The following is a 23,826-nucleotide window of genomic DNA, read 5'->3' as shown; positions in this document are numbered from 1 at the left end:
GAAAAGAGGGTGGAGGCTATACCTTGTTCTGGAAGGGGAAGCCAATCCAGGAAATATGTGCTCAGGATGTCAGTTTCACCATCAAAAGTCATCTCATCAGTCAACATACAGTGCTCTTCATGGGCATTAACAAACATCCAACCCTTCATTTTAAGCTCAGCAACAACCAGTACACCACTGTCATCAGCATGTATGCCCCAATGTTTGATGCTGACAGTGATGTCAAAGAACAGTTTACTCCAACCTTGATCGTATTCTGACTAATACTTACAATGACAAGATCATTCTCCTCAGTGTTGGACATGATCTGGAACTCTAGGGCATTTTTACACATGCTTCAGGGGTGACAGGGGCACTTGAACTCATTAAATGAGCTTTAGTTCAAGAACCTTGGCCACCATTTTGAAGCAGGGGGATGCTGATACATGAGACACAGGAGGCTGCTGGACTGTGGTAATTACCACACTTCTGCAGATTTGATTAATTGAGTTAGCTTTGACATACTGTAATTACATCGCATTGAAGCAGGCTCTGCACTCGTGTACAGGCACTCCTGGAGTGGCATCACTGGGAAAGAAGGTGTACGGAAAGCCAACTCCAGTGGCATCCTTCTCCTGTGCAAATACATGGGGCGCAGCCTTATTATGAATATCATCTTCAAGCAGAGTGACAAACACAGGAACACATGGAGACAAACCCACTCTAAGCACTGGCATCTCCTCGACTATGTTATTGCTAGTGTCCATGATTGAATGAGACCATGTGAGCCATGCAAGGAACTAATGACTGCTAGGCAGCTCACCATCTTGTTAGATCCATTATGAATATCTGCTTTGCTCCAAAACCCCCAAAACAGCCAAAAGCAATGCAAAGGACTCTCAACAACAAATATCTTCAAGACCCAAAGGTCTGTAAGGACCTCCAACAGTGTCTCCACAGAAAGCTCTCTTTCCTATCCACAAATGAAGGAAATGTTCGGGAACTCTTGAAGGGGTTTTAAGTTCCTATTCATGTGGCCTGTGCTGAATCCATTGGCCATACCGCCCATCAACACCAAGACTCGTTTCATAAGAATGACACCGAGATCCAAGCCTTCCTCAACTGGAAGAGGAGGGCTCATTCTGTTTGGAAAGATGACACCTCATCTCAGCAGAAGAAGCTGAAGCTCAAAGGAGGAAATCAAAAATCACTAGCGGCAAGATAAAGCCGAAGAGATCCATCTCTATGCTGACTAACATAACATGTATAATTTTTTCAAGGAAATGAAAGCCATCTACGGCCCAACTTCTCATGGTCCTGCTTTCCTACAGTCACAGGATGGCTCAGTGCTTAAGTTAATGAATATATCCAAGCTAGATGGAAGGAGTACTTTGATATACTTGTAACCCATGAATTGACTGTGGTGGATACCACCATTAAATCCATCCCCCAACACCCTGTATATGGCTTTCATTGACCTCACTAAGTTATTTGATTCCATCAACTGTGAAACCTTGTGGAAAGTACTTGCCAAATTTGGATGCCCTGAAAAGTACATAAAGGTCCTGAGGATTCTTCACAGTCAAATGACTGTAATGATCCTATGTAGCAGATCAGAGACAGATTTGTCTGTCATCTGAACTAGGGTCAACCAAGGATGTGTGATCCCTGTTCTCTATTTTTTTTAACAGACACCTTGGTTCTCATTAAGGACCACCTTCCTTATGGAATTGACATAGAATACAGAAAGATTGGAGGACTCTTCAATCTGGGGCATTTTCGGTTGAAGACCAAAATACTGAAAACAACCATCCTTCACTTCCAATACACTGACAACTTCCCCATCCTTGCACACAGTGAGAAAAATGTCCAAACCATGCTGGATCTTTTTGGAGAAGCACACTGAACTTTGGGCCTCTCTCCCAACAACAAGACGACTAAAATGCTCTATCAGCCTGCCCTGGGCCCAGAATGTGACACCTCACCTGCGCAAGTGCCTCTTTTAGGAAATTGTTTTGGCATGTCTTGATTCATCATGCTCTCCAGAAAGACATCAAGATCCAGGTCTATACAATGCAGGTCACTTCCCTACTCTCCTCTATGGATGTGACATGTGGGTTACCTACCATCATCAGCTCAAGAGCTTAGAAGTAAATGTCTGCAAAGCCTCCAGAAAATCCTCCACATCAAATGGGAAGAGTGCTGCACAAATGCCAGCATCCTAGCTGAAGGCAAGTTTACCAGCATTGAGTTAATGATCCTCAAACAACAAGTTAGCTGGACTGGACATTGTGTGCAGATGCCTGCCTCTTGATAACCAAAACAGTGCTCTACTCCTAACTTAGCAACAGCCTGCGATCTCATGGTGGCCAAAGGAAATGCTACAAGTACATATTGAAGGCATACCTCAAGAAAATGGATGCTAACATCAAGAGCTGGGAGGAGCTGGATGTTGACCAACTCCAATGGTGCCACAACCACAACCAAGTGACAGCCGGTTGCCCTAAAGGCAGAAGAGAGAGCGCAGAAGAAGGAAAAGGAAAATAATCCAACCTACAGCCTACCCTCCCTTGTGGAAAGACCTGCAACTTCTGCATACAGAACTGTGGCTCAAGGATTGGACTCTTAAGTCACCTCAAGACCCATCAATGAGCCATGGTAGAGACCATCCTTGAACTGAGAGATTGCCAGCATCAGTGACTACTTGTTTAATGCTTTACCTGTAACACTTTTTCCAAGTCCCAAATACTTCTCATTTATTTTTTGATATATCATTTTTCTAAAGAACATACTTCACCTACTGCAACATATAACCTATCAGCTCATAGTCATTACTACCACATTCTCATTCTGAGTCAAAGAACAGACCACCTCCGCCAGTATGGCAGCCTTCATCCTTTCTTTCCTCATCCTTCATGATACTAGTATGCTAGCTAACAACAACTAGTCAATCAAAAGAAAAAGCTAGAAGGCATTTTTAGAAGATCATATTGATCTCATGGCAGCTAGGCACCTAAAAAGGAGCGAACTTGCTAAATACCTCTCAATATCTGAATTGGTGTTCCCGTCCATGGCACTTCCTATAATCTCACTGAGGCACACACCCTTCCTCCCGTTATTGTGGGCAGCACATTGCAGTCATCATCTATCCAGTTTAACATGCATCTCTGTAATCTGATGGGTAGAGATGGAGGCCACCACTCAAGTTTGCCTGTTTTTTAAACACACAGTCTTTCTCCCTTCAAATTTCTTGCACTGCACACCCAGTTGGAGACAAGGCCAGGCCTTCTTGCCCTGCCCCCCCTTGCAAGACCAGGTCACACACTTTTCCCCTGTAGTGCTGGGTTGGGACCAGGCCACACACCTGCCCACAACAGGCCAGGTCAAGCTCCCACTATCCCATGGTGGTGGGCTGGGGCTGAGCCATGCCCCCTCCCCCCGCAGGGCAGAGCTATGCTCCCTTCACTGCCCACGCCAGCTGGGTCATGTCCCTCCCTCACTCCACCCCTGCAAGATAAAGGTGAAGCTCCCTTCCTCCCCACCTCCATGCCAGGCTCAGGCTGGGCTGCCCACTGCCCTGGGTGATGGATCAAAACTACCATCCAGCCCATGGTCAGATCAGGCACTACCCATCTGGCCAGCTGTGAAAAAAAGGTTGAACACCACTGACATATAGCATAATGATTTATTTTGAAGATATTATTTATAAAATGTAAACTAATGTCCTGTAGATACTGACCACATTATTTAAACTGGCCTATTGTCACAAAGGGAAAAAAGGTACTGGCAATTCATTTTAGCTCTGATCAAATAAAGTTGTGACACTTGCTCTTTTTCCGCTGGCTAAATGCAATATCTAAATAAAAGTGTTATAGATGCTGTATTTGTAATCATTTAACATGCTAGCAAATATATGAAAAATATAGCTTTTTTGTTGTTTTACTTTCATTAGTATTTGGAAACATTTTCCCAATAAAAACAAGAGGACAATCTAATTTGCAAAAGTTAGGTGCACCAATAAAAATTTTCACACCACTATAAATACCAAGAAACACAACTGTAAACTCTGGAGTTATTCAGGATTTAAAGAATTATAAACAAGACAAAAATTAACCCTATATATAATCACATTATTTTCACTAGGGTTATACCTCTATAAGTGAGATCTGAATTGGCTAACTAATCTTTTCTAACAAATATAATGCACACAATTAAAAAAAATGGAAGAGGTAAAATGTAGTATTTCATCAATTATACTTTTGAAGGTTTTAAATAATTACATTGAATTTTCCTCTACATAACTAGCTACATTGATGGAAAACAAATTATATTTTTACACAAGGAGAAGGAGAACATTTATTGCTGCTTGGAAATTCTATTTTAGACCTATACTTCAAATTTGTTTCTCTTAAATAAAAATCACATCCAGCTGCACTTGCATCAGATTCCACTGCTGACAATCATGCAGTCTTGCAGAGCCCATCCCGGAGGTCCTATAATAAAGTGAGACTTTCACAGAGATTCTTCTTTCACTGCTACATAATTAGGTGGAATGACAGCAAGCGTGCATATTTTAAACACAAAAAAATCAGAGTTTATAATCCTAGATGAATGACCCATTTTGAATCTTATTTTATGATATCAGTCACCACCAGTTGTTTATATTAATGTAAGTGATTTTGTCAGGGTATGTAGAGCTAAATGATTCACATCTATAGCAAAAAGTAAGATGGAACAAACAGTGCCATCACAGTGTCTTATCAGGTGTATCTTCAACAGGCAAATTTCTAAAAGGAAAATTATTTAATTGAAACTTTCACTGTTGTCATTTCAAGGATCTAAAAGTTCTTCTGATTCATTAAGAAAAAGTTATTTCTAAGGCCACCTCCACAGTTATCTCAATTAGCAATGCCTATCAGAACAAGCCTTCTTAAAGAGAGAGAAACTACTTCTACCCTAAGAAGCTCAGTCATTGCACAACAAAGATTACTTATTCCTGCCTTCCTTCTCTTCTCCCACTACTGAATTTATCAAAAGCCCCAAAGCTAAATTGAAGAAAAAAAAGAATATGCTGGGAAGTACTGTGCCCAGTAGCATAGTATAGGTTCTCTTGTACCAACTGCGTATTTCCAAATGAAGCTCTCTCCAATTCCTGCCTTGTACAGAATTCAGAAAATTAAAAGTCAGTGTGGACCCAAGCACCAAACCTTTTGTGCAGGAGGATGAGTCCCAGCAGTCTACATGTTTCCTCCCTCTTTCTGTGTGACAACTGAATATGACACCCCTTCTCACCTGAATTACCCCAATCTAAAGTCAGGCTAGTATAAAACTAAACAATACAGTATCAACTGTTGCCAGCTGTGGATAACTAACTGGATATGTAAGAGCGCTAGTCAATCTGGAGAACACAGCAGTTGGTTATTTGCTTGTCTTAGGTCAGATTTAGAAGGTTGGCAAACATTAGTAAGCTATAAAGCAATTATAACATTTATGTTCTTCCCATCACCTAAATGTCTGCACAGCTGCAACTGAAGACTTTTGATTTCCTTTTAGACACTTTGCTCTTTGTTTTTTTTAATTTACTAGGGAGAGACTCTAAATAACCCCAATTTTTATAAATGTGTATGCACTGAATGCTACTTGAAAAAGTCGGTACTTCTTTTTTTATACAATGTGTCGTTTAAAGATGAAAATAAGCATACAAAAAAGAAAAACAGGAGAAAGACTGTCAGAATCTTCTGCCAATTTTGCCATTAAAGCTACATTTTTCCTACACTCTAGTTTATACCATTGAAAAATCACAGGCTGCTGATTCCTCTCTGCGCATGTTTAATCGACCACTATGGTTGTCATGCCAACCAGCAAAGAGAATTCTGAGCTTACACTGGGCATTTCAATGCAGTGACCCAAATACCGTCTGTCAACAAATTCACTGGGACAATAGTGAGTGTAACACATTACTGAGATTAAATCCCGGAGACTGAACTACAAAGATGACTGGAACAAAATCTTAGTCTGTTTTAAAGGCCAGAACACTATAAACATAGTTAACTGTAATGCCTTTTAATATTTAAGTATATTAGTTGCTTTTAAAGAGCAATTCCTATCATAATCATCTGCACCCAGTGTTCATTTACTTAGTTTTTCACTTGATGAAGACCCCCCCCCCAAATATTTCTGCAAATAGGAATGTGGCAAAACCCCCCATTTTTCTTTTTCTTTTTTTTAAATGCATTCCCTCCCCTTCCCCAACCATTTCTGACTTTGTCTCTCCCTCTCTATTACCTATACATAAATATAAGTGAGCTAAGACATAGGATAAGCTTCAGCATTTTATTTTGGTAGCAAGTTGTATTTGTTTTGTTTTTTCTCCTTCTTTATATTGTATAATTCTTATGTTTATATTGATTTTTACTGTTCCATATTACTGTTTTACTGGTATTATATGATTTAGGCCTACATATGTAAATTAGCATAAGTCATGTCAAGTTTCCATTTTGTTTGTCAAGTCTCCATCCTGTCCCCAGGCCCAGTTGTGTAACCCATGATTCACACCTACCCCTCCTATGTAACTTGATTCCTGAATGAATGGGGATGAATGCAGGTGCTTGAGAGACAATGGCACTAGGTTTAAAAATAGCTCCCTCTAAATGACCGAACCATCAACACCAATGCTGGGACCAACGCCCCAGCCATTGGAACCACCCCCAGTATTCAAGAAACAAAAGATGAGGCAACCCACCATTGTGCCCAGGCTGCACATGCTCAGTAACAACACCTGGAGCCCTCTGGAACAGGACTGACCAGGCCTGGACATGCCCTCCCCATAGAAGATCAGAGGTAGTCTGCTCCATAAAAGGGGTAGTGAAGACTGACTCCTTGGGATGCCCTCTCCATCTGGACTAGCACCATGCCACACCACCTATCCACCCAGAGGCCATGCCAGTGACCCCCCTCTGGACAACACCTACTGGACAAGGACCCCTTTCCAGCCTGGATAGGTAGCTATCACCCCCCACCCCCTCTTCAACCAAGGACTTGGACTCTGCTTCTCTTCCCTACCTGGACTCCAGCCCTTCCACTGAGTCTCTTTCTCCTGCTGCCATTGTGACTGCTTGTGTGTGTGCGCGTGTGTGCACGTGTGTGAACCAATAATGTCATGGGGCTGTGTAGCATGTTGTCCGTTTAATAAAACTGTTATTTGGACCACTGAGTTGGGTTTTGCTTTACTATGGTTTGGTCCTTCTCCAATCTCTGCTCCTCACTCCTCTAACTTCTGTCTCATTTCTCCCTCTCCTGCTTCTGACTCACTGCCACCTCCAACACCTGTCCTGAGCTCCTCTCTGCCTCCAAACCCCCTGTTTCTTTGCCACTGTCTTATCCCCACTGCCTTTTCCCCTGAGCAACCAGGTTTCTGCCTCAGTTTCTTTCCTGGCTGTCTCCTCCTTGCCACCACTTATCTGCCCTTCCCCCACACCATACCTCAGTTGTCTCCCTCAGTTTCCAGCCCCAAGGTCCCAGGTTTCTGTCTCTCTCTCTTTCCTGGCTGTCTCCTCCTTGCCACCAGGCTTCTTTTCTTTTCCCCCCTCCCATGCACCGGTGACCTCAAGTAACCCTAGGGTCACTTGATCTTAAGTAAACCCAAGCCTCAGTTCCTCAATCAGCTTCTCTCTAGTCCACCGGTTCTAATCCTAGTTCTGGCAACTTTCACTCCCTACACTTTAACTCTCTCTCCCTCACTTTAACTTTCTCCCAGGTACCCCAAGCGCACACACACATACCGTACCATCCACGTTAGGAACTTACCTGTGTAGGTGGATTGTAGTGTGTGAACTGGTGAGTGTGTGTGTGTGTGTGTGTGTATATATCATTGTGTGCATGATATACAAATTAGTGATTTGTGTATGTGTACCGAGTGTGCAGGTATTGACAATTGATTTTTGTCTAATTTTTAGTGTGTAGTATGTATGTGCTTGAATTGGTGATAGGTATGCATGTGCCTAGGCTGGTTTAGATGTGTTTGTGCCTGAGCTGGTAGTGTGTGTGTGCATGCACTTAATTAATTTGTGTGTTTGTATATGTGCAATTGTGTCACACCCTCCTGTTTAACAGCATAATATTTGAGATCCTGAGAGTTGGCCTGACCCCACAGGGCTACAGGAATACAGTGTCTCTTGTACATTATAGTCTTAGAAAATATTCAACACTGCTTACTGCTAATCCATAAATAAGGAAAAAGAAAATTAAGAGTTGATATAGGCAGTTCTGTACAAGTTTCAGGCCTTACACACCCATTTGGAACATGAACTGTTAAATTATAAAGCACAAACAATCTGTAAAACCCATTATATGTGTTCGTACCTTGAAACAGTGGTTATCATTAAAAAAAATATATAAAGCTTTGTGTTAACAACTATCACACAAAATAATCTGAGGTACTTTAGGTTTGCCTATAGAACAGGGCAAGGATTACTTGTGACCATTCTTTAGTAGCAATGAGAAATGGCTTATCTGCAGTGGCAACCACTGGGGTTTTAATGTTATACTTCAGTTCTAATATTTTACTGATATGTATCCAATTGCTCAAAACTATATTTCAGTGGTTTTCAAACTATATTTTGTGGAATCCTGAGGTTGCACAATAAATAGATCATCGGGGGCTCCATAAAGAAACTGGGGGTAATGGCGGAGTGGGCCAGGGGATGATGGTACACTGCCATTGCCAGGTCAAATTGCCAGACTTGGAATTAGTCTTTAGGATAGAGGTAGGAGTTCTGCAGCTAAAAAGAAATATTAAAGTGTTTCATAACTTTAAGAAGTTTGACAGCCACTACTCTATATGATATTTAAGGTCACTTGGCACTTTTCACATCCTATTATTAGTTGCTCATAGCTTACCAAACTTAACTGTTGGAGATGAAATTATCTATGACAAATGTCTGCCACTGGCTACAGTTTTTTCGCTAAGTCTCAATGAAAATAATTCTGCCATTTCCAAAAATGAAGCTAAAGAAAAATACATTATTTTGCCCATGATAAAATTATTAGTAAACTTTTCTTAGAGAAACTTTAGGATGTCAATCATGCTTTGGAACAGGGACTTGCAATGTGGCAGTAGGATGTCTCATGCCCCCAGCAGGCATTACACTTAAGACATGATTAACCAGTTAATCACATCTTAAGTACTAACCTGGCCACATGTTTATTCAGTAGATGATGCATTAAAATAGGAAATAAGCCATAAAATGATTACACAAAATATATATAACTTTGTGGCTGATTCCCATAACACCATACATTGAACATGTGGTCAGCACCGGAGCCCTGAAGGGATTCTGTCAGCTAACTAGAGCTCTCAGCTGTGGGAGTGCCCTCGGCCCTTGGCTCCCATGCACTCCCACAGCTGGAGAGTGTCTATCACCTGATCAGGACCCCCAGCCATGGCCCTCAATTCCACAGCTAGAAGAGCCAATCAGTTGACCAGCACTCCCGGCCCCAGGAATACCACATGGTGGGACACGGGGAGCCTGGGCTCCCCCTGAACCAGCAATATGGCATGATTGAGATCCGATTCCCCAGATCACTTTTACACCGCCTGCCACGCACACATGTCATTGCAGGAGAAGCAATTGTTGGGATCATGGACCAGATACCATTGTGCTTTTAACTGACTGCCTGTCAGCAGCTTCAAAGATGCTCTCCTTGCCATGCCTGTTAAAATTCACCCACGTGTCCATCTGATAAGCCTTTGAAAAGATCCAGTTGTATATCTTTAAAGCTGTATTGACATGGAGATTTCAATACACCACCTCTGCATATAGACCCTGTGAACTCCAAGCTCCTATAGCTAAATCATCTTCACATCCATCCATAAGAGTAAGGTGCTATTGAAACCATCAAGAGAAGACACTTGGATAGCAGAATGCTAGTCTAGGATAAATGTCTAGCTATTTTTCATTTGATCAAGAAACATACTATTTTATTGTTTATCCCTAGAAAGTGTAGAGCAGTGGTTCTCAACTCTGCTAGACTCAGAAGCACACCTTATTGGTAATAAGGCACCCCTTGAAACACGCCAGCTCTTACTTTTCACTTCTTTTTTGACAACAAAAAACTACTAAAGCAATTCCTGAATTGCAAAGAATTCAGAAAGACCAGAACCGTTTAGTATGTTTTTAATACTCTGAATTCCTATTTGAAATTTCTGGGTTTACTTTAAGAACCATGTTAGCACACTCAACAATGCTAACATTGTGTAGCATTTTGTAGCACCCTTGAAAGGATTTAAAGGCACTCCAGGGTGCCACTTCATCCTGGTTGAGAATCACTGGTGTAGAGACCATGTGATTACCCTATGTGGATGGCACCATTTTACCAGAAAAATATCAATGTATGTATTGTTTATTTATTGCATTATGGATGTGTTTTCTGCCAAGATTTCTACTGGGGAGTTCTGCAAGGGCACGAATATGACTGCAGGTCAGTCTGATGGTCCTTAATTCCAGAATTACATATATATGCTGTATTTTCAGGTATTCCCAAGCAAGAACGCACATCTTGGATATACATGTGGTTCAGGGGGACACCCAAGTCTGTTCTCAACACATCCATAATAACAGTCATCATCAGAAAGAAGACTGAAAATGACTTCCTTTTATTGCATACAGAGTTAGCAACTAAGTACACTGTCATAACTTCTGAACCAAGAGTATTCATCTTATTGTTCATGTGATGTCTGGATAGAGAATACCTCTACCACAACTGTAAGGTTCACATGTGAAATCTGAAAAATTGAGTTATGTGCAGGAAAGCCAACATAAAGCACAATACCCTTGGACACAAAGGGCACTTTTACATGTGCTCTGGGGTTGGGGGTGCTTGAACTCAAGGTCATTCAATGAGCTTTAGATCAAGTCTCCCTGCCACCATTTTTAAGTGTGGGGATGCTGATACACAAGATGCAGGAGGTTGCTGGAGCATGGCAATTGCTCAATTAATCAAGTCTGCTCTGACACGCTGGAATTCCTGTGCGGCAGAGTGGCCTCCACGCTCACGTGTAGGTGCCCATACACACTAGTCCAACTACAGGCTAGGTAACACTGACTGAAACAATTGAATGCTGTTCTTCAGCAGGTAGGTTTTTCCTGCTCAGCAATTCACGAGGAGTCTTAGCTAAGGGAATAAAGAAAGACTGCATTTTAAGTCAGAGTCCCCTGCTGAAACCTACTCCTGACCCACCAACCATCCATATATAGGTAGTTCTGGATTCTCTGTCATCTTAAATGCATTCCCATTATTGAAAGGCATTTCATGAATACTCTGCCAATACAGAAACCTGTATTGTTAATAAATGGACCTTACTGTGAATCTTGGATAGTCTCCGTGAGCAGGCTGCACATGACTACATAGATGTATCCTTCAAATTAAAAACCAGAAACTAGTCTTGATCTAGCTGTCAGCCAGTTCAGTCCCATGCTGGTGGCTTTGAATGAGCTAATGTCTGTAAGAGAAATCTGTAATTCTCTCAGTAGAGCTGATTTTCAACCTCAGGGATAAGAATTTTTTGCACAATGATAAACAGAATGTATGCCCAAGTGATCATGAGGACTAAGACAATTCTGTAGGCTGTTCCAACCTGATAGAGGTTGCATAGGATGTCACAGACTCTGGAGTATATCATCCACTTTACTAAATACCCTCTCAAGAACTCTGTGGGTAACACTAAACAGCCATGGAATGAACTCTCATAGAAAAATGATAAAGGACAGTAGTACACAATCACTGCTGGGAGAACACTTTTCAGAGAACAGTCACTCCATTTGAGACCTCACAGTTCTTATAAGCATGGGTGGATCTAGACTTCCTTAAACGGGGGGTAGCACACTGCCCCCTCAGACCATGGGAGAATGGGGGTGAGGGCTGGTGGGAGCCCCCACTCTGGGGAGACACCAGGGTAGTGGGCAGGAATCAGAGCTTGTAGGGAGGAGACCTGTGTTGCACCACTGTTCCTGGCTGACCCGGACATGGGTGGAACTACACAGCTGCTCCTGCCCTTCTCCTGATGGGCACTGGAAGGAGCAACTGCACAGGGAGCCAGGCTCAACCAGGGCTACACCATACAGATTCCTTTCAGCACCAGCTCCCTGTCCCCCCCCCCGCCCCAGTGTTCCCCACTGAGAAGGAGCAGACACTAGAAGGAACCCATCCCCCCCACCACTGCTGTCCCCACTTGATGCAGGCACAAATGAGTCCCAAAGCTCCCTGCCCTGATCTAGCTGCAAGCTGTAGGGAGCAGTTGTACAGTTTGCTAGGCTCAGCCAGGGACAGCAGTGGCAGTGCACAGGTTCCTCCTTCCAGTATCTGCTCCCTGCCCACCTGCACCCTTCCCTCCAGGTCCGATAAAAGATATTTTACTTGGTCCAATAAAAGATCTCACCAAAAAACACCTTACCATTGGGCAGTGGTATAATGAGGTACTTCAGCACCTGGAGGGGTGGGGTGGACAGGGATTATTCAGACCTTTGGAGAGTGGGGGTGGAAGGAGAGGAGGAAAGGGTCTTACCAGCACCTGATCTGCACTCAGACAGGAGCTGCTACTGCTGTGGCTGCTGCTGTAGCTGCACAGGCGTGGGCTCCTGCCACTGCTGGGGACAGGCTCACTACCCAGCAACTGCAACAGCCCCATGGTGTGGCTCCTGGAGCCACTGCCCCTGTTGCTCCATTTATTCACTCTCCCTGCCCAGGTGTGCACAGGACCATGTTTGCCATGGCAGATTCCCAGTGGGGGAGGCAGGAGTGGAGGGTGCGGGCACCATTTCAATCACCCCTGAGATACACTATTCAGTGAGGAGCTGTGCTGCCTGGCTCCTATAGTTGGGAAGTGCAGGGCTGTGGCAAAAATTCCCAAGGTAGGTGGAGGCGATTCTGGTTCCCCCTCTGCCCCCCCTCCCCACCCCTAGGCGGGGGAGACAATGCCCAAGGCTGGTGCTCCATCCAACCCACTAGTACCATTACTGATCCTATGACCCCAGCTGACTTCCTGCCCTTTGGGCAGGGAGCTGGACTCGATGATCTTCCGAGGTCCCTTCCAGCCCTGATGTCTATGAAATCTACTGCCATTGGGCACAATGTAATAGCTACTGCTCTCAAAGCCATGTAGCATTGTTACAGTATGAGTCTACACATTCCTTCACAGCATGACAAGACAACTATTCCTGACTGCTGGGCCGAGAGCTCAAAGATAAAGCAAAAAACTAAGCCTTCTTTGCTAGAAGCAGATGTAGTGTTTTCCGCCTTCCCTTTCCGGTGTGCCATTCCCATTCCCAGCACATATCCTGCATCTGTTAGACACAACTGCTGAAACTTCACCCAGCTCTAGAAGCTGCAGTGTTTTGTCCTTCAGGCACCTAGATGTTGGGCTATGTGGTGACATCCAGGGATCAGAGGAAGTGTGTGAAGCAACAAGAAAGATGGAAACAGGCATTTCCTACTGACCTCCCAACTACTCCAGTCTTCCTGCACTGAGCAGCTGAGGCTCCTCCTGATGAAGCAGTCTCAACAACCACCAATTCTCCCTTCTCACTTCCCCATCCACACAACACATATATATGCCCTTCTCCTTTCTCAGCAGTCAGATTTGATACCTCACTACCTAGATGCCTAACCACCCGCACCTCAAATCATAGTACGTAGCATCTTCCACGACCCTCACCCAGAACCAACTGACCCCCATCTAGCTCCTCTAGAGACAAGGCTACTGAGTGTCTGTGTTCACAGACTCTCCCATCGTCTGCTTCTAGGAAGTGAAGAAACCCCGCTAAAAGGAACAGCTGAGAGACAGAGAAGTCTGGCCTGAGCCTATTGCAGTAACCATAAGGAACGAAGAGTTCCCTTTCCTCATATGGTTGATGAAACCATTGCATGTAAGGCTACATTGAATACTGCAAAACCTCAGGCATTGAAGATGATCTTAAGTCATTCCCCCTCATTTCAAAATGGTTATACTAATTTTAGAATAGCAAGTTTATTTATTTATTTCAATTAAAACAATCAATTCTTTTTATTTGCCACCTTATTCTTTAGCATTTTTTGATACATTCCATATCTTCAAGCTTTTCCATTCATCCATGTATGCTAGAGAAAATAAATAAAGCTGAAACTTCTTGTGTAATATCATGATTCCAGCATTTGGCACTTCAGGAAAGATGCCAAGTATCATGAGACTCCTAATAAAAACACCAGAGTTGGAAACACTGCATATATCAAACATCTGCTCAGTTATTTTATAATGCAAGAGCAGAGAGAGAGAGACTATTCCTTCCCTTAATCTCAAATGGAAATTACTCACTGCAGGCTCGATTCAGGTTTCACTTTGCCCCTCTTGCCAGATTAACTCTTCTGACCAGTGCACTGGAATGTAGTGAGTTCATGCCTCCCCTCCACCTTCTTCCCAATCCACTTTTGGTCAATGAGGAACACAAGACACCCCTGTTCATCTAAACATGCTGTAGCCATGCTGCTAGAACAGGTAATACAAACAAATACAGTCTGGGGACCGTGACATGTTGCCCTGCAACATAAACCCAACTCTAGTTCATAGTAACATAAATAAATGAATATTTACCACCAGAATCCAATCTGCTCTGCAAAACAGATGCAGTTGCTAAAGCAGCAAATGGCAGTTACATTTTTTTTTAAAGGATACCTCTGGATACATAAGGATACAATATAACATACTGATGGCACTGAAATAAACATACAGAAACAAATGCATCTATGTCAGTCAGAAAAGTATTTCTTTTAAAAATATTATAGTGTACCTATATATTTAAAGCCATGGTACCTAGCAAATATTTTATTTATTAATCAACAACATACAAACCATTGAACAAACCACAAACATTAATGCAGTCCTTACCCTGGAGAGCCTGACATCCCCTGTGTCCCTCCCTTGGATGAGAAGCCTAGAAACAGGAATGCATTATATACAACTCTGACAGGCCATTTTCTGGTAGGATATGAAACTGGTGGGTAACTGAGGTCCCAGGGTTGTGGGAACAGAGAAGAAAGAGCCTACCCAAAGAAACAGAAACTTCTAGGGACATCTTTACCTGTGCTCTGGTGGTGGGGGACATCTTAATCAAAGCAGCTTTGACAGCCGCTCTAATTACAGTGCCTGCAGCATCTTATATATTCAGTGCCCTGTGCTTCAAAATGGCAGTGGGGGTGCTTTAACTAAAGCTCATGTGACAAGCTTTAGTTAAAGCGCCCCGCCACCATTTTGAAGCATGGGGACACTAAATACACAAGACACAGAGGCTGCTAGAATGCGCTAATTAGCATGCTCCAGCAAACTCGATTAACTGAATCTCCTCTGGCGTGTTGTAATTACAGCACATTGGAGCAGTGTCCCCGCATGTCTACAGGCACCCCTACATTTCTGCAGCTTCTTGGTCATTGAAATGCCCTAGAAGGCAGCCTCTGGGCTCAACAAACTTCAGTCCCTCCCTGCTGTGTGGAACCAAAAAGGGTCCAAACTATTGTTTGAGATTCCCCATAACCAAGTACAGTGAATCCCCAACACCTGCAACTCAGAGGTATGAAAAAGATTACAGTGGGATGTCAATGTCTTGCTTTACTGCCGGGCTCCTATCTTCTTTTACCAGCTTTAATTTAATGCTCTTGCTCCCCACAAGGGAGATCTGACCAAACACTTCCATAATTCCAGCCCCTGCTCCCTTGCAGTAACAGGCTCTGTCTTCTCTCCTCCACAACACCAGTTTGGTGCTCCCCCCCAGGATACTCTTTGGCCTCCCCACAATCTTGCCCAAGAAGGATTTATCTTACCCCACCTACAAAGCCATTATGGATATCCAAGTCCAGATACTGTCCTCTCTTACCTCATATCCAAGGAAGGCAAATCACACTACTCCCTACCTATGCCAAGAATTATTCCTACTGTGTTCTGAATACAGGTTTCCTCTGTGCCCTTCACCTTACCCATAATCAAAAGCTACACTGCCATGCTTAGACTTGGTTGCTTTTGTGGATGGGACGGTAAGAGCTAATGAGCCATTTCAGGTGTACAAACTGCATTTATTTTATGGCAGAGATGTTTATTTAATTAAAATACATATAACATGCAGTTCTAACAATAATCAAGTAAATGGGGAAAATGAATGATTATGAATAAACATATACATATGATAAATTGCAGCCCACATTCATTTTTTGAGGTCCTCGGACCACTGCACTTGCTCTCTTCTCACTAATCCATGTCCTCTGACCTCATTCACTTGCCACATTTTTCATAGGGCATTGTTGCACAGTAATTTTGGGCAGCCCCTGGAGCTCGTAACACCTGGACTGTCTGCACATTAAACACCTATAACTACCTTTCAGCATTGGTTAGAGAGCTCAAAGTTATACCATTCTAGGGCAGAATTATCTCTGAACTGTTTTACCCAGCTCATGTCATGTTAAGGTTACAATCTAGGCTACACCTTAGTGCATTTATACACATACCTTTTTGTCCTGTGACGTGCCGGAGATCCACTACACAGAAGACTCCATTCATTTAATCTGCTCTGCATGCAAGCTGATGTAAACTGCACTGCACCACATGCAGTTGTATAAGTGGTGAAATGCACGTCTGCACACAGAAAATGGTGGCGGTGTGTTTTTGAACTAAAACAGCTATGTGGTTTAGTTCAAAAGTGCGCTGCCACCATTTTCTCAGTGCTGACGCACATTTTGCCACTTATACAACTGGAAGTGACTCAGCACCAGGCACCTTGAAAAGCACCTGGTGCTGTGGTGTAAAAATGTCCTTAGTGTAAACACCCCACCCACCTGCCCCTCCCCCACTGGCCTGGATCAGGCCCACTGCCCCCCAGTGTCCCAGATCCAAGCTCACTGCCCACCACCCCTCCACCCGATTTACATGTGGCTGCCTGGGCTGTCTGTTCTGGGGGAGCAGGCAGGGAAGGGTTGACCTGCCTGCCTGACCACCACTGCCACAGCTGCTGTTCTGTGGGTGGGCTCAGCCCAGAGAAGAGCAGCAGCCTAGCTGTGGCAGCTAAGCAGACAGGTTAACCCTTCCTTGCCAGATCCACTGGGACAGACAGCACAGGCAGCCACATATAAGCAGGGGAAGAGCAGGGGGAGTGCGGGGGGAAGGGAGGTCGGGGAGGCGTATAGGAAATCCTGATGGGCAGTGAGGGATAGAGAAAGCCCAGAATCAGAGGAAGGAGGTAGATTCTTACCTTTCAGTCCTCCAGGACCCTGCTGGCCTGAAGCACGACTGCTACAAACTCAAGCTAGCACTAGGACCAATCAACATTTGTATGGCTCACAGTGTAAGGTGTAACAAGGCCCTTAATTAAATCAACCTGCCCGAGAAAGACTCCTCCCCTCCTAGATGTACCCCTTCCCCAAAATTACACCTCCCTGAGGTCTTGCCAAATGATTCATAAATCAAACTGTGCAGGGCTTCAAAGAAAACTTAAGTCTTTTAAAACATCAAAAAGTTTTCTAACTATAAAAAATATTATGACATTAAAGTTCAACTTCCTGAGATCCTGTAGTACTAAAACCAAACCTTCTTGAAATGGCAGAATATTCCCTTTTCTAGTGATACAAATTCCATCCTTAAGTACATCTTATATATCTGCTATAGAATTATGAAGGATAGTCCAAAAACTTATGGAAATAATTTATTCCCTGTTAAACTCCATGGTGTTTTTAAAAAGCTATTTCTTTGGAATGTTTATTTCATTCCTATTTTACTTCCATAGGACTTATGCTAACTAATTTACCATTATCAGCTTTGCTTCATGTTGTACATTAATGGAAGAATAACAAAAGAAAAAGCCTGAAAATTCCCTAAATTGTCAATTAAATATAGTGTTAGTAGCATATACAAAATAATTGAAGTGCTCTACAATTTTACTGATATTCCTTTAGAATGATCTGCATATCCCAGTGGTTTCACTAATTGTGACTAATGGAGCCATCCCGAACTCAGATAAATAAACCTTTATGCCATCCCACACAGTCTAATATTGCCTCCCTCTCTCTCAACACGCACATATATTATATTATACATATAAATACATACAGAAGAATGCCAAACAACTGTGCTATAGTCATCCACATGTCCAATCAACTACATTTTACAGCCCATTGTGCAGTGAAGTTTTTTTTTTTCCCCCTTCTCTTAATGTTCTATAAAATAGCTGTGTTCCTTTTTGATCAGGAAATGTCTTGCCATTTGTGGAAGCTGGGAAAAATATCTTCCTACATTCCTAAGTGCACTTTACAATGCAATATCTATTATCATGTATTGTATTTTCATTTGTATTTTGGGAGGTTACTGAGTAACCATGTTTTCATAACTGTTTAGGGGTCAGCAAACTTGTCTTACTGCATTTTACACGCATACACACACATTTTATATACACATATGTACATGTTTTTGTAAGGTTCACTTATGCTCCTTACTGAAGATATGGGTCTATAGGAGTGATGAAATAAGGAAAGGGTGTTTGGTTTTAGAACAAGAATGAAAGGGATAGCTCAAATACTAGGGGCAGCATGAACTATAGCTCAGCTATTACATGCAGTTTTCAATAAAATCATGCATAATGTATAACAGGTTTCTAACATACATGGATTTTTTTCAATGACATTTATCATGTCCTCTTCTAGTCTCATCTATATTATAGCAAGCCTCTAGAGTCTGCATGAATATATTAATCTTTGGAAATGACAGCAGCCAATTACTATACTGACTATATTTTTCACTGCTCTGGAGATCCTTGTGTGTACTGTGGAGAGCTTACTAAGGTGGCCTCAATAAAAGTATTAATGTGCAAAGTACTGTGCAGCCATTTCACTCAAGCTTTCATGAGCTGGAGAACACCATCAGGGACACACTCCTGGCTGTTATATTTTCTTACCTTGTTTTCATTTATTAAATGTACTTGGAGACACTGCAAGAACGTCCTTAGCTGTTTCTATCATAACTGGTGACATGCCAAATTGCAACAGGCCTGGTCCTTATTAGTGTACTGACTTTCATGTCTTGCCCTGATAATGACTGGGTTAAGAGTCTCCTGCCATTATTGCTGACTCTGAAGGCAGGCGTCCAGGAAATGTTATGCCTAGTGTATGTGTACATATGAACGTGCCAAGTTTTATTACAATTCAGTGTTTTCATATTTGACTTTTTTTTGTTTGCATCTCCATGCAAGCATATAAACACACCCCCAGGGACTGGGAAATGATTAAGCATATGAGGTGGTCATACCACAGCTAAAAATGTAACAAGTAGTAAATCTGAAGAGCTGAATCTTGCCATGACTGATTGAGGAAGCTGAACAGACGCTACCAGCTGCAACCTGCTGTAAAGGCTCCTGCTAACAATGCCAGAATTTCTCACAGCCAGACTCAGAAATAAAGCTATGGAGCTATTTCACTGGATGGAAATGCATCCCTGGCAAGTGCTTTCTGCTCATCATGGTATACATACTAGCCAGCTGGACAGATACTCATAGACACATACACAACCTGCAAATCATGCCCTCCAGGGAATGTGATGCACAAGTCAGTGCATTAGCTAGGCTCATTACTTAGTGTTTTTACTAGTATTCTCCCAAGATCCTACACTGCTGTTACTATATTTGGTTGGCAAAAGCTACCTCACCGGTTTTCTCTACCTCACATGACACTGGGGCATTCTTTATTACAACATTCATAACATTTCAACAACTCAACTTGTAAAAGGTCTTGACTCTCCTGCCAATAAAGTCAACAGAATCACTGCCATGGTTTTCAATTGCCCAGATCCTGAATTTCATGGTGCACAGTCAAACTCATTGAAATCAGAGGGAGTCATTTGAAAAGGGCCAACAGCAGGATCAAAGCAGAGTGAACCCCCCATCCAAAAAAAAAAAAATAGCTTGAGTGCTGTATATAGTAACAAAAGGGGGAGAACCCCACTTTTTCCAAATGCTTTTCATTCCAGTGCAGCTGGAATAGAGGAAATGGAAGTTGAATACACCACAAATGCTTCCTTAGCATTCACATAACCTACAGTGAGCCAACCCCAAATATTCACAGGTAACAGGTAAGACCTTAAAATGCACAAAAACAGGAACACACATGAGATTTTAAGCATGAAAATGCTTTCATTTTTCAAGACTTAAGGATTCAATATTTTCAAGCTTTATTCTCTTCATTTTTCAAGACTTAAGGATTCAATATTGCCAAGCTTTATTCCCCAGCCACAAAGGCTAGATAATTACTTAGATAAAATGATAACAGAAGACATTCTCTGTATGTCATCACACAACTTCAAGAGCCTTTGCTTCAAATAAACTTGAGACTCAAAATAAAGAAACAACAAGAATTCTCAATATAAAGGTTGTGCTACCTGTCGTAACAATGAATCAAATGCAATGTATCTAGAACTTGTTCCTGGGTGTGAGAGAAGACTGGATAATATTATGTAAAGGATGTATCACAAAAACCTAGCTGGGCTTTCTCAGATTCCTCCTGGCAGTGATCCTGGAATTGCCACAACTGAAAATGTTCAGTAGCTTTCACACCCCTTTTGCTGAGAAGTCCACTGGGCTTGTTCAGATGATGACAACCAGAGAAACCCCACAGGGGCAGTCTGGCTTTACATGTACAGCTGGCTAGCCTGGACCTAATACTTGGGATGGTGTAAGAGGCGGGAAAGGTTACTCCTTTGTCACAATCTGATCCTTGCCTCCTACCATTTGAGGCTGAGATATTCTTTATCTCTCTGAAGCCAGGAACCTGTTTTGATCACCACCTATAAGATTTTAATGGAACTTATGAGATTTACACAGTCCCTCAGAACATACTGCTTTCCCAACAGTCACAGTAATAACGATGATACATTTGAATAATCGGGTCCATAATCATCAAGAGTGGCCCCAAGCGCTCTCTTCCTTGGTTCCTTCATTTGTCAGTACTGCATATTTAAAGCTTGTGAAAGAAGAAACAAGAGGGAGGACAGCTAGAGTGCCAGTGGCAAATTCATGCCACATCTGATGGTCAGTAGCAAGAAGAAATTTTGAAATGTATCCTTGGTCATACTGAGGACAACGGAAGGTTTATTTATCTGTATAATATGTCCCCATATTGTAACACGCATTGAAACAGACTGGACAATAACTGGACTGGACAATAACTTATTTAATTTTCTCCTTTTGAATGTTCACATTACTGGTAAGATCAGTCAGAATCGCATTGGGTTGTGCAGAGCTGTGGACAAAGAATGATTTCACATTTAAGAGAACAGAGGTTGCTGAAATTCTGGAAGTTTTGGTGGTGCTTTGGGTTCCATCTGTGAACCAGATCTATAGCTGCTCAAGCTCACTAAAACATTCAGCCCATTCATCTGCACTTCTTGTGAGAACACTATGCCATGTATTCATGCCAAGAGAAGCACAGAAAAAAAGCTTCTGCTCAGAGAACCAGACTTTGGAAAGTGTCTGTTCTCTTAAATGCAGATAGATCTGTTCTGACTCATCCATTTTTGTACAAGATTATGGAGGATGGTGGCAACCTTTACAGACCTCAGATTTCCTTGATTCCAGGTTTTTTGGGGGATTACAAACCAGAGTAATGATTCCCTCCTAAGCCAGGAATATCCTTATTCTTGCTTCTTTTAGCTCTTTTGTCAATAAACCTGATTAGAATATGAAGCTGAAAACAAATTTAAAAAATCAACACTTGTTAGGCAAAATTCATTAATCAACCAGAGGTACTGGAAAATCAACCTTTAGTGAAAGCATTTAGATTGAGAGTTAGAGGACTGATTCAGCTCTGTCAATATTCTTTGGGCTGGTGACTTAAACTAGCTTCAATTGGAAGAAAGTGAGGGGCTCTCTCATGCAATGCATGCTACGTAAGTTCTAAACATGCCAGTTTTGTTACATTCCAATATCCCAGAAAAATATATCCCAAACTAAGCTGGGTGACAGTTAGAGGTCAGATACTGCCCTCAAATCATGGCTGAACTCCCACTGCTGAGGTCACTGAAGATGTTTGCATGTACATGACCTAAAGGTTTAGTTTTGAGTGAAGTCAGACATGCAAGACGGGTCATAGAGTTTTCTAATGTACTCCAGATTTTCTTTTATCCTGGAATAACCTCTCCAATAAGCATGAAGAAGTGGCAATGCTATGTCTAATGCCAATCACTGAAATAAAATCAATGTGACCCGATTTCTCTTCTGTATTGCCTGTATCCTGTTCTCTACTCAAACAGTCCATCAACAATGTGGCATATCTACCACAGGCAAAATTTTTACTGTCAGGGAAATGTTTGTATTTATCTCCAAATGCTCATCAGATCCCTGTGTGGGAAAAGGGCTTTACAACTGCACTAAATCCTTCCCTTTAATAATTATGCATTTCCAGCACTGATCTGGCTGTGGCCATGTTTTATGAAACAAGTCTGCCAAAGTCCCAACAAGTTTAATTAACAGATAGGTGTTGTTCATTTGAAATATCTCTTTCTAGCTGCAAAGTACAGAATAGGCTTCCTAGCCACTGCACCAGTGGAAATTTTAGTGATGATTATACTAACGGAAAATAGGCATTCATCTAAAGGAAATGCATATTTTAAGCAAAAGGCTATAAACTTGGGGGGGGGAGGGGAGGGGAATCACTCAATGCTCCTGGACACTTAAAAAAAAAGACGGCACACATTTCCTAATAGGTTAATTACCATATAATATTGATGATAGAATTTTTCAAGTATTACCTGTACTCTCACTAAGAAGTGCTTGAAACCGTGGTGTTTGTTCTGCTGAAGTAAAGAAAAGATATATTATAGGTACTTTTCCACACTGGGATGCCAGATGTGCAATATAACATTAGCTTGTGTTATACAACTATCAAACATCAGATGTCTACCACCCTTCTTTTTTAACAGCAGGTGTACCACATGCACAACACTGTTAAATATCCTCATTATTTTCATTTTTGCTTAACAGTTAGTGAGCAACCACTAAAAGGGACTGTCCAAACCAAAAAGTTGTATTGGATGTATAACACCCCAATAATCTTTCACCATATCCTCTGTTAAGGAAGACTGTGTACTAATGGCCGCAAGTTTTATGGACCACCGATACTTCCAATAAATATTTTCCTAAATCATAGTATAGCTGAGAGGCTTCACCAGCATCCCAATTTGCTAGGCACTATACAAACATAGGGAGAGGCCATTCCCTACTCTAAGGATAGACAACACACAAGACACTAAAAGATGGGAAGACATGAGGAATCATATTACATTTAAAAGATGAGCAACTGAGGCAGAGAAATGTTAGCAGGGAGTTTTATGAAAGTACATTGGTGACTGAACAGTACAGAAGCTGAAGTCACTTTCCCAAAGGAAATCTGTAGCATGGCTGAGAACTGATCTTGACTCTATCAATTTAGTGTGTGGATCAGACACTGACTTATTGCAAATTCAGTTTGATCGATCACAAAGCTAGAACAGGGCATATCTCTACAGGAAAAAGTCCACAATGAAAAAAACAGCATCATTATTTTATAACAAATTTGTGATCATTACTACTTACTATGGAAGAGTCACAAAACTATTTTTTCTCTTTTTCACTTTTTTTGTAATAGGAGAATCCCCAAGTTAGAAAAAGGGTCAGAATATGTATAGTGGTTGTATATAGCAATCCTGCATTCTCTTAGAACTCATCAAGGTAGTTTTTAGGGAGATTCATAGATGTTAGGGTCAGAAGGGACCTCAATAGATCATCGAGTCCGACCCCCTGCATAGGCAGGAAAGAG

At 42.1% G+C, this 23,826-nt stretch overlaps 1 protein-coding gene across 4 annotated transcripts in view; it reads right to left on the bottom strand.

The window, feature by feature from the left end:
* GPM6A (glycoprotein M6A) overlaps positions 1–23,826 on the bottom strand; it is a 405,720-nt gene that overhangs the window by 221,065 nt on the left and 160,829 nt on the right. For 2 of the 4 annotated variants that reach the window (XM_014519277.2, XM_025202424.1), the window contains exon 2: positions 22,781–22,825. The exons of 1 other annotated variant lie outside the window; for it this stretch is intronic. In XM_014519277.2, coding sequence (XP_014374763.1) covers positions 22,781–22,825 — 45 coding nt within the window. The remainder of the gene's footprint in view (positions 1–22,780; positions 22,826–23,826) is intronic. One more of the 4 variants, XM_025202425.1, reaches the window with a different exon arrangement.

Source organism: Alligator sinensis, unplaced genomic scaffold (genome assembly GCF_000455745.1).
Source record: "Alligator sinensis unplaced genomic scaffold, ASM45574v1 scaffold211_1, whole genome shotgun sequence".
Classification (NCBI taxonomy): Eukaryota; Metazoa; Chordata; order Crocodylia; family Alligatoridae; genus Alligator; species Alligator sinensis.
This window is presented reverse-complemented; position numbering and strand designations above follow the sequence as displayed.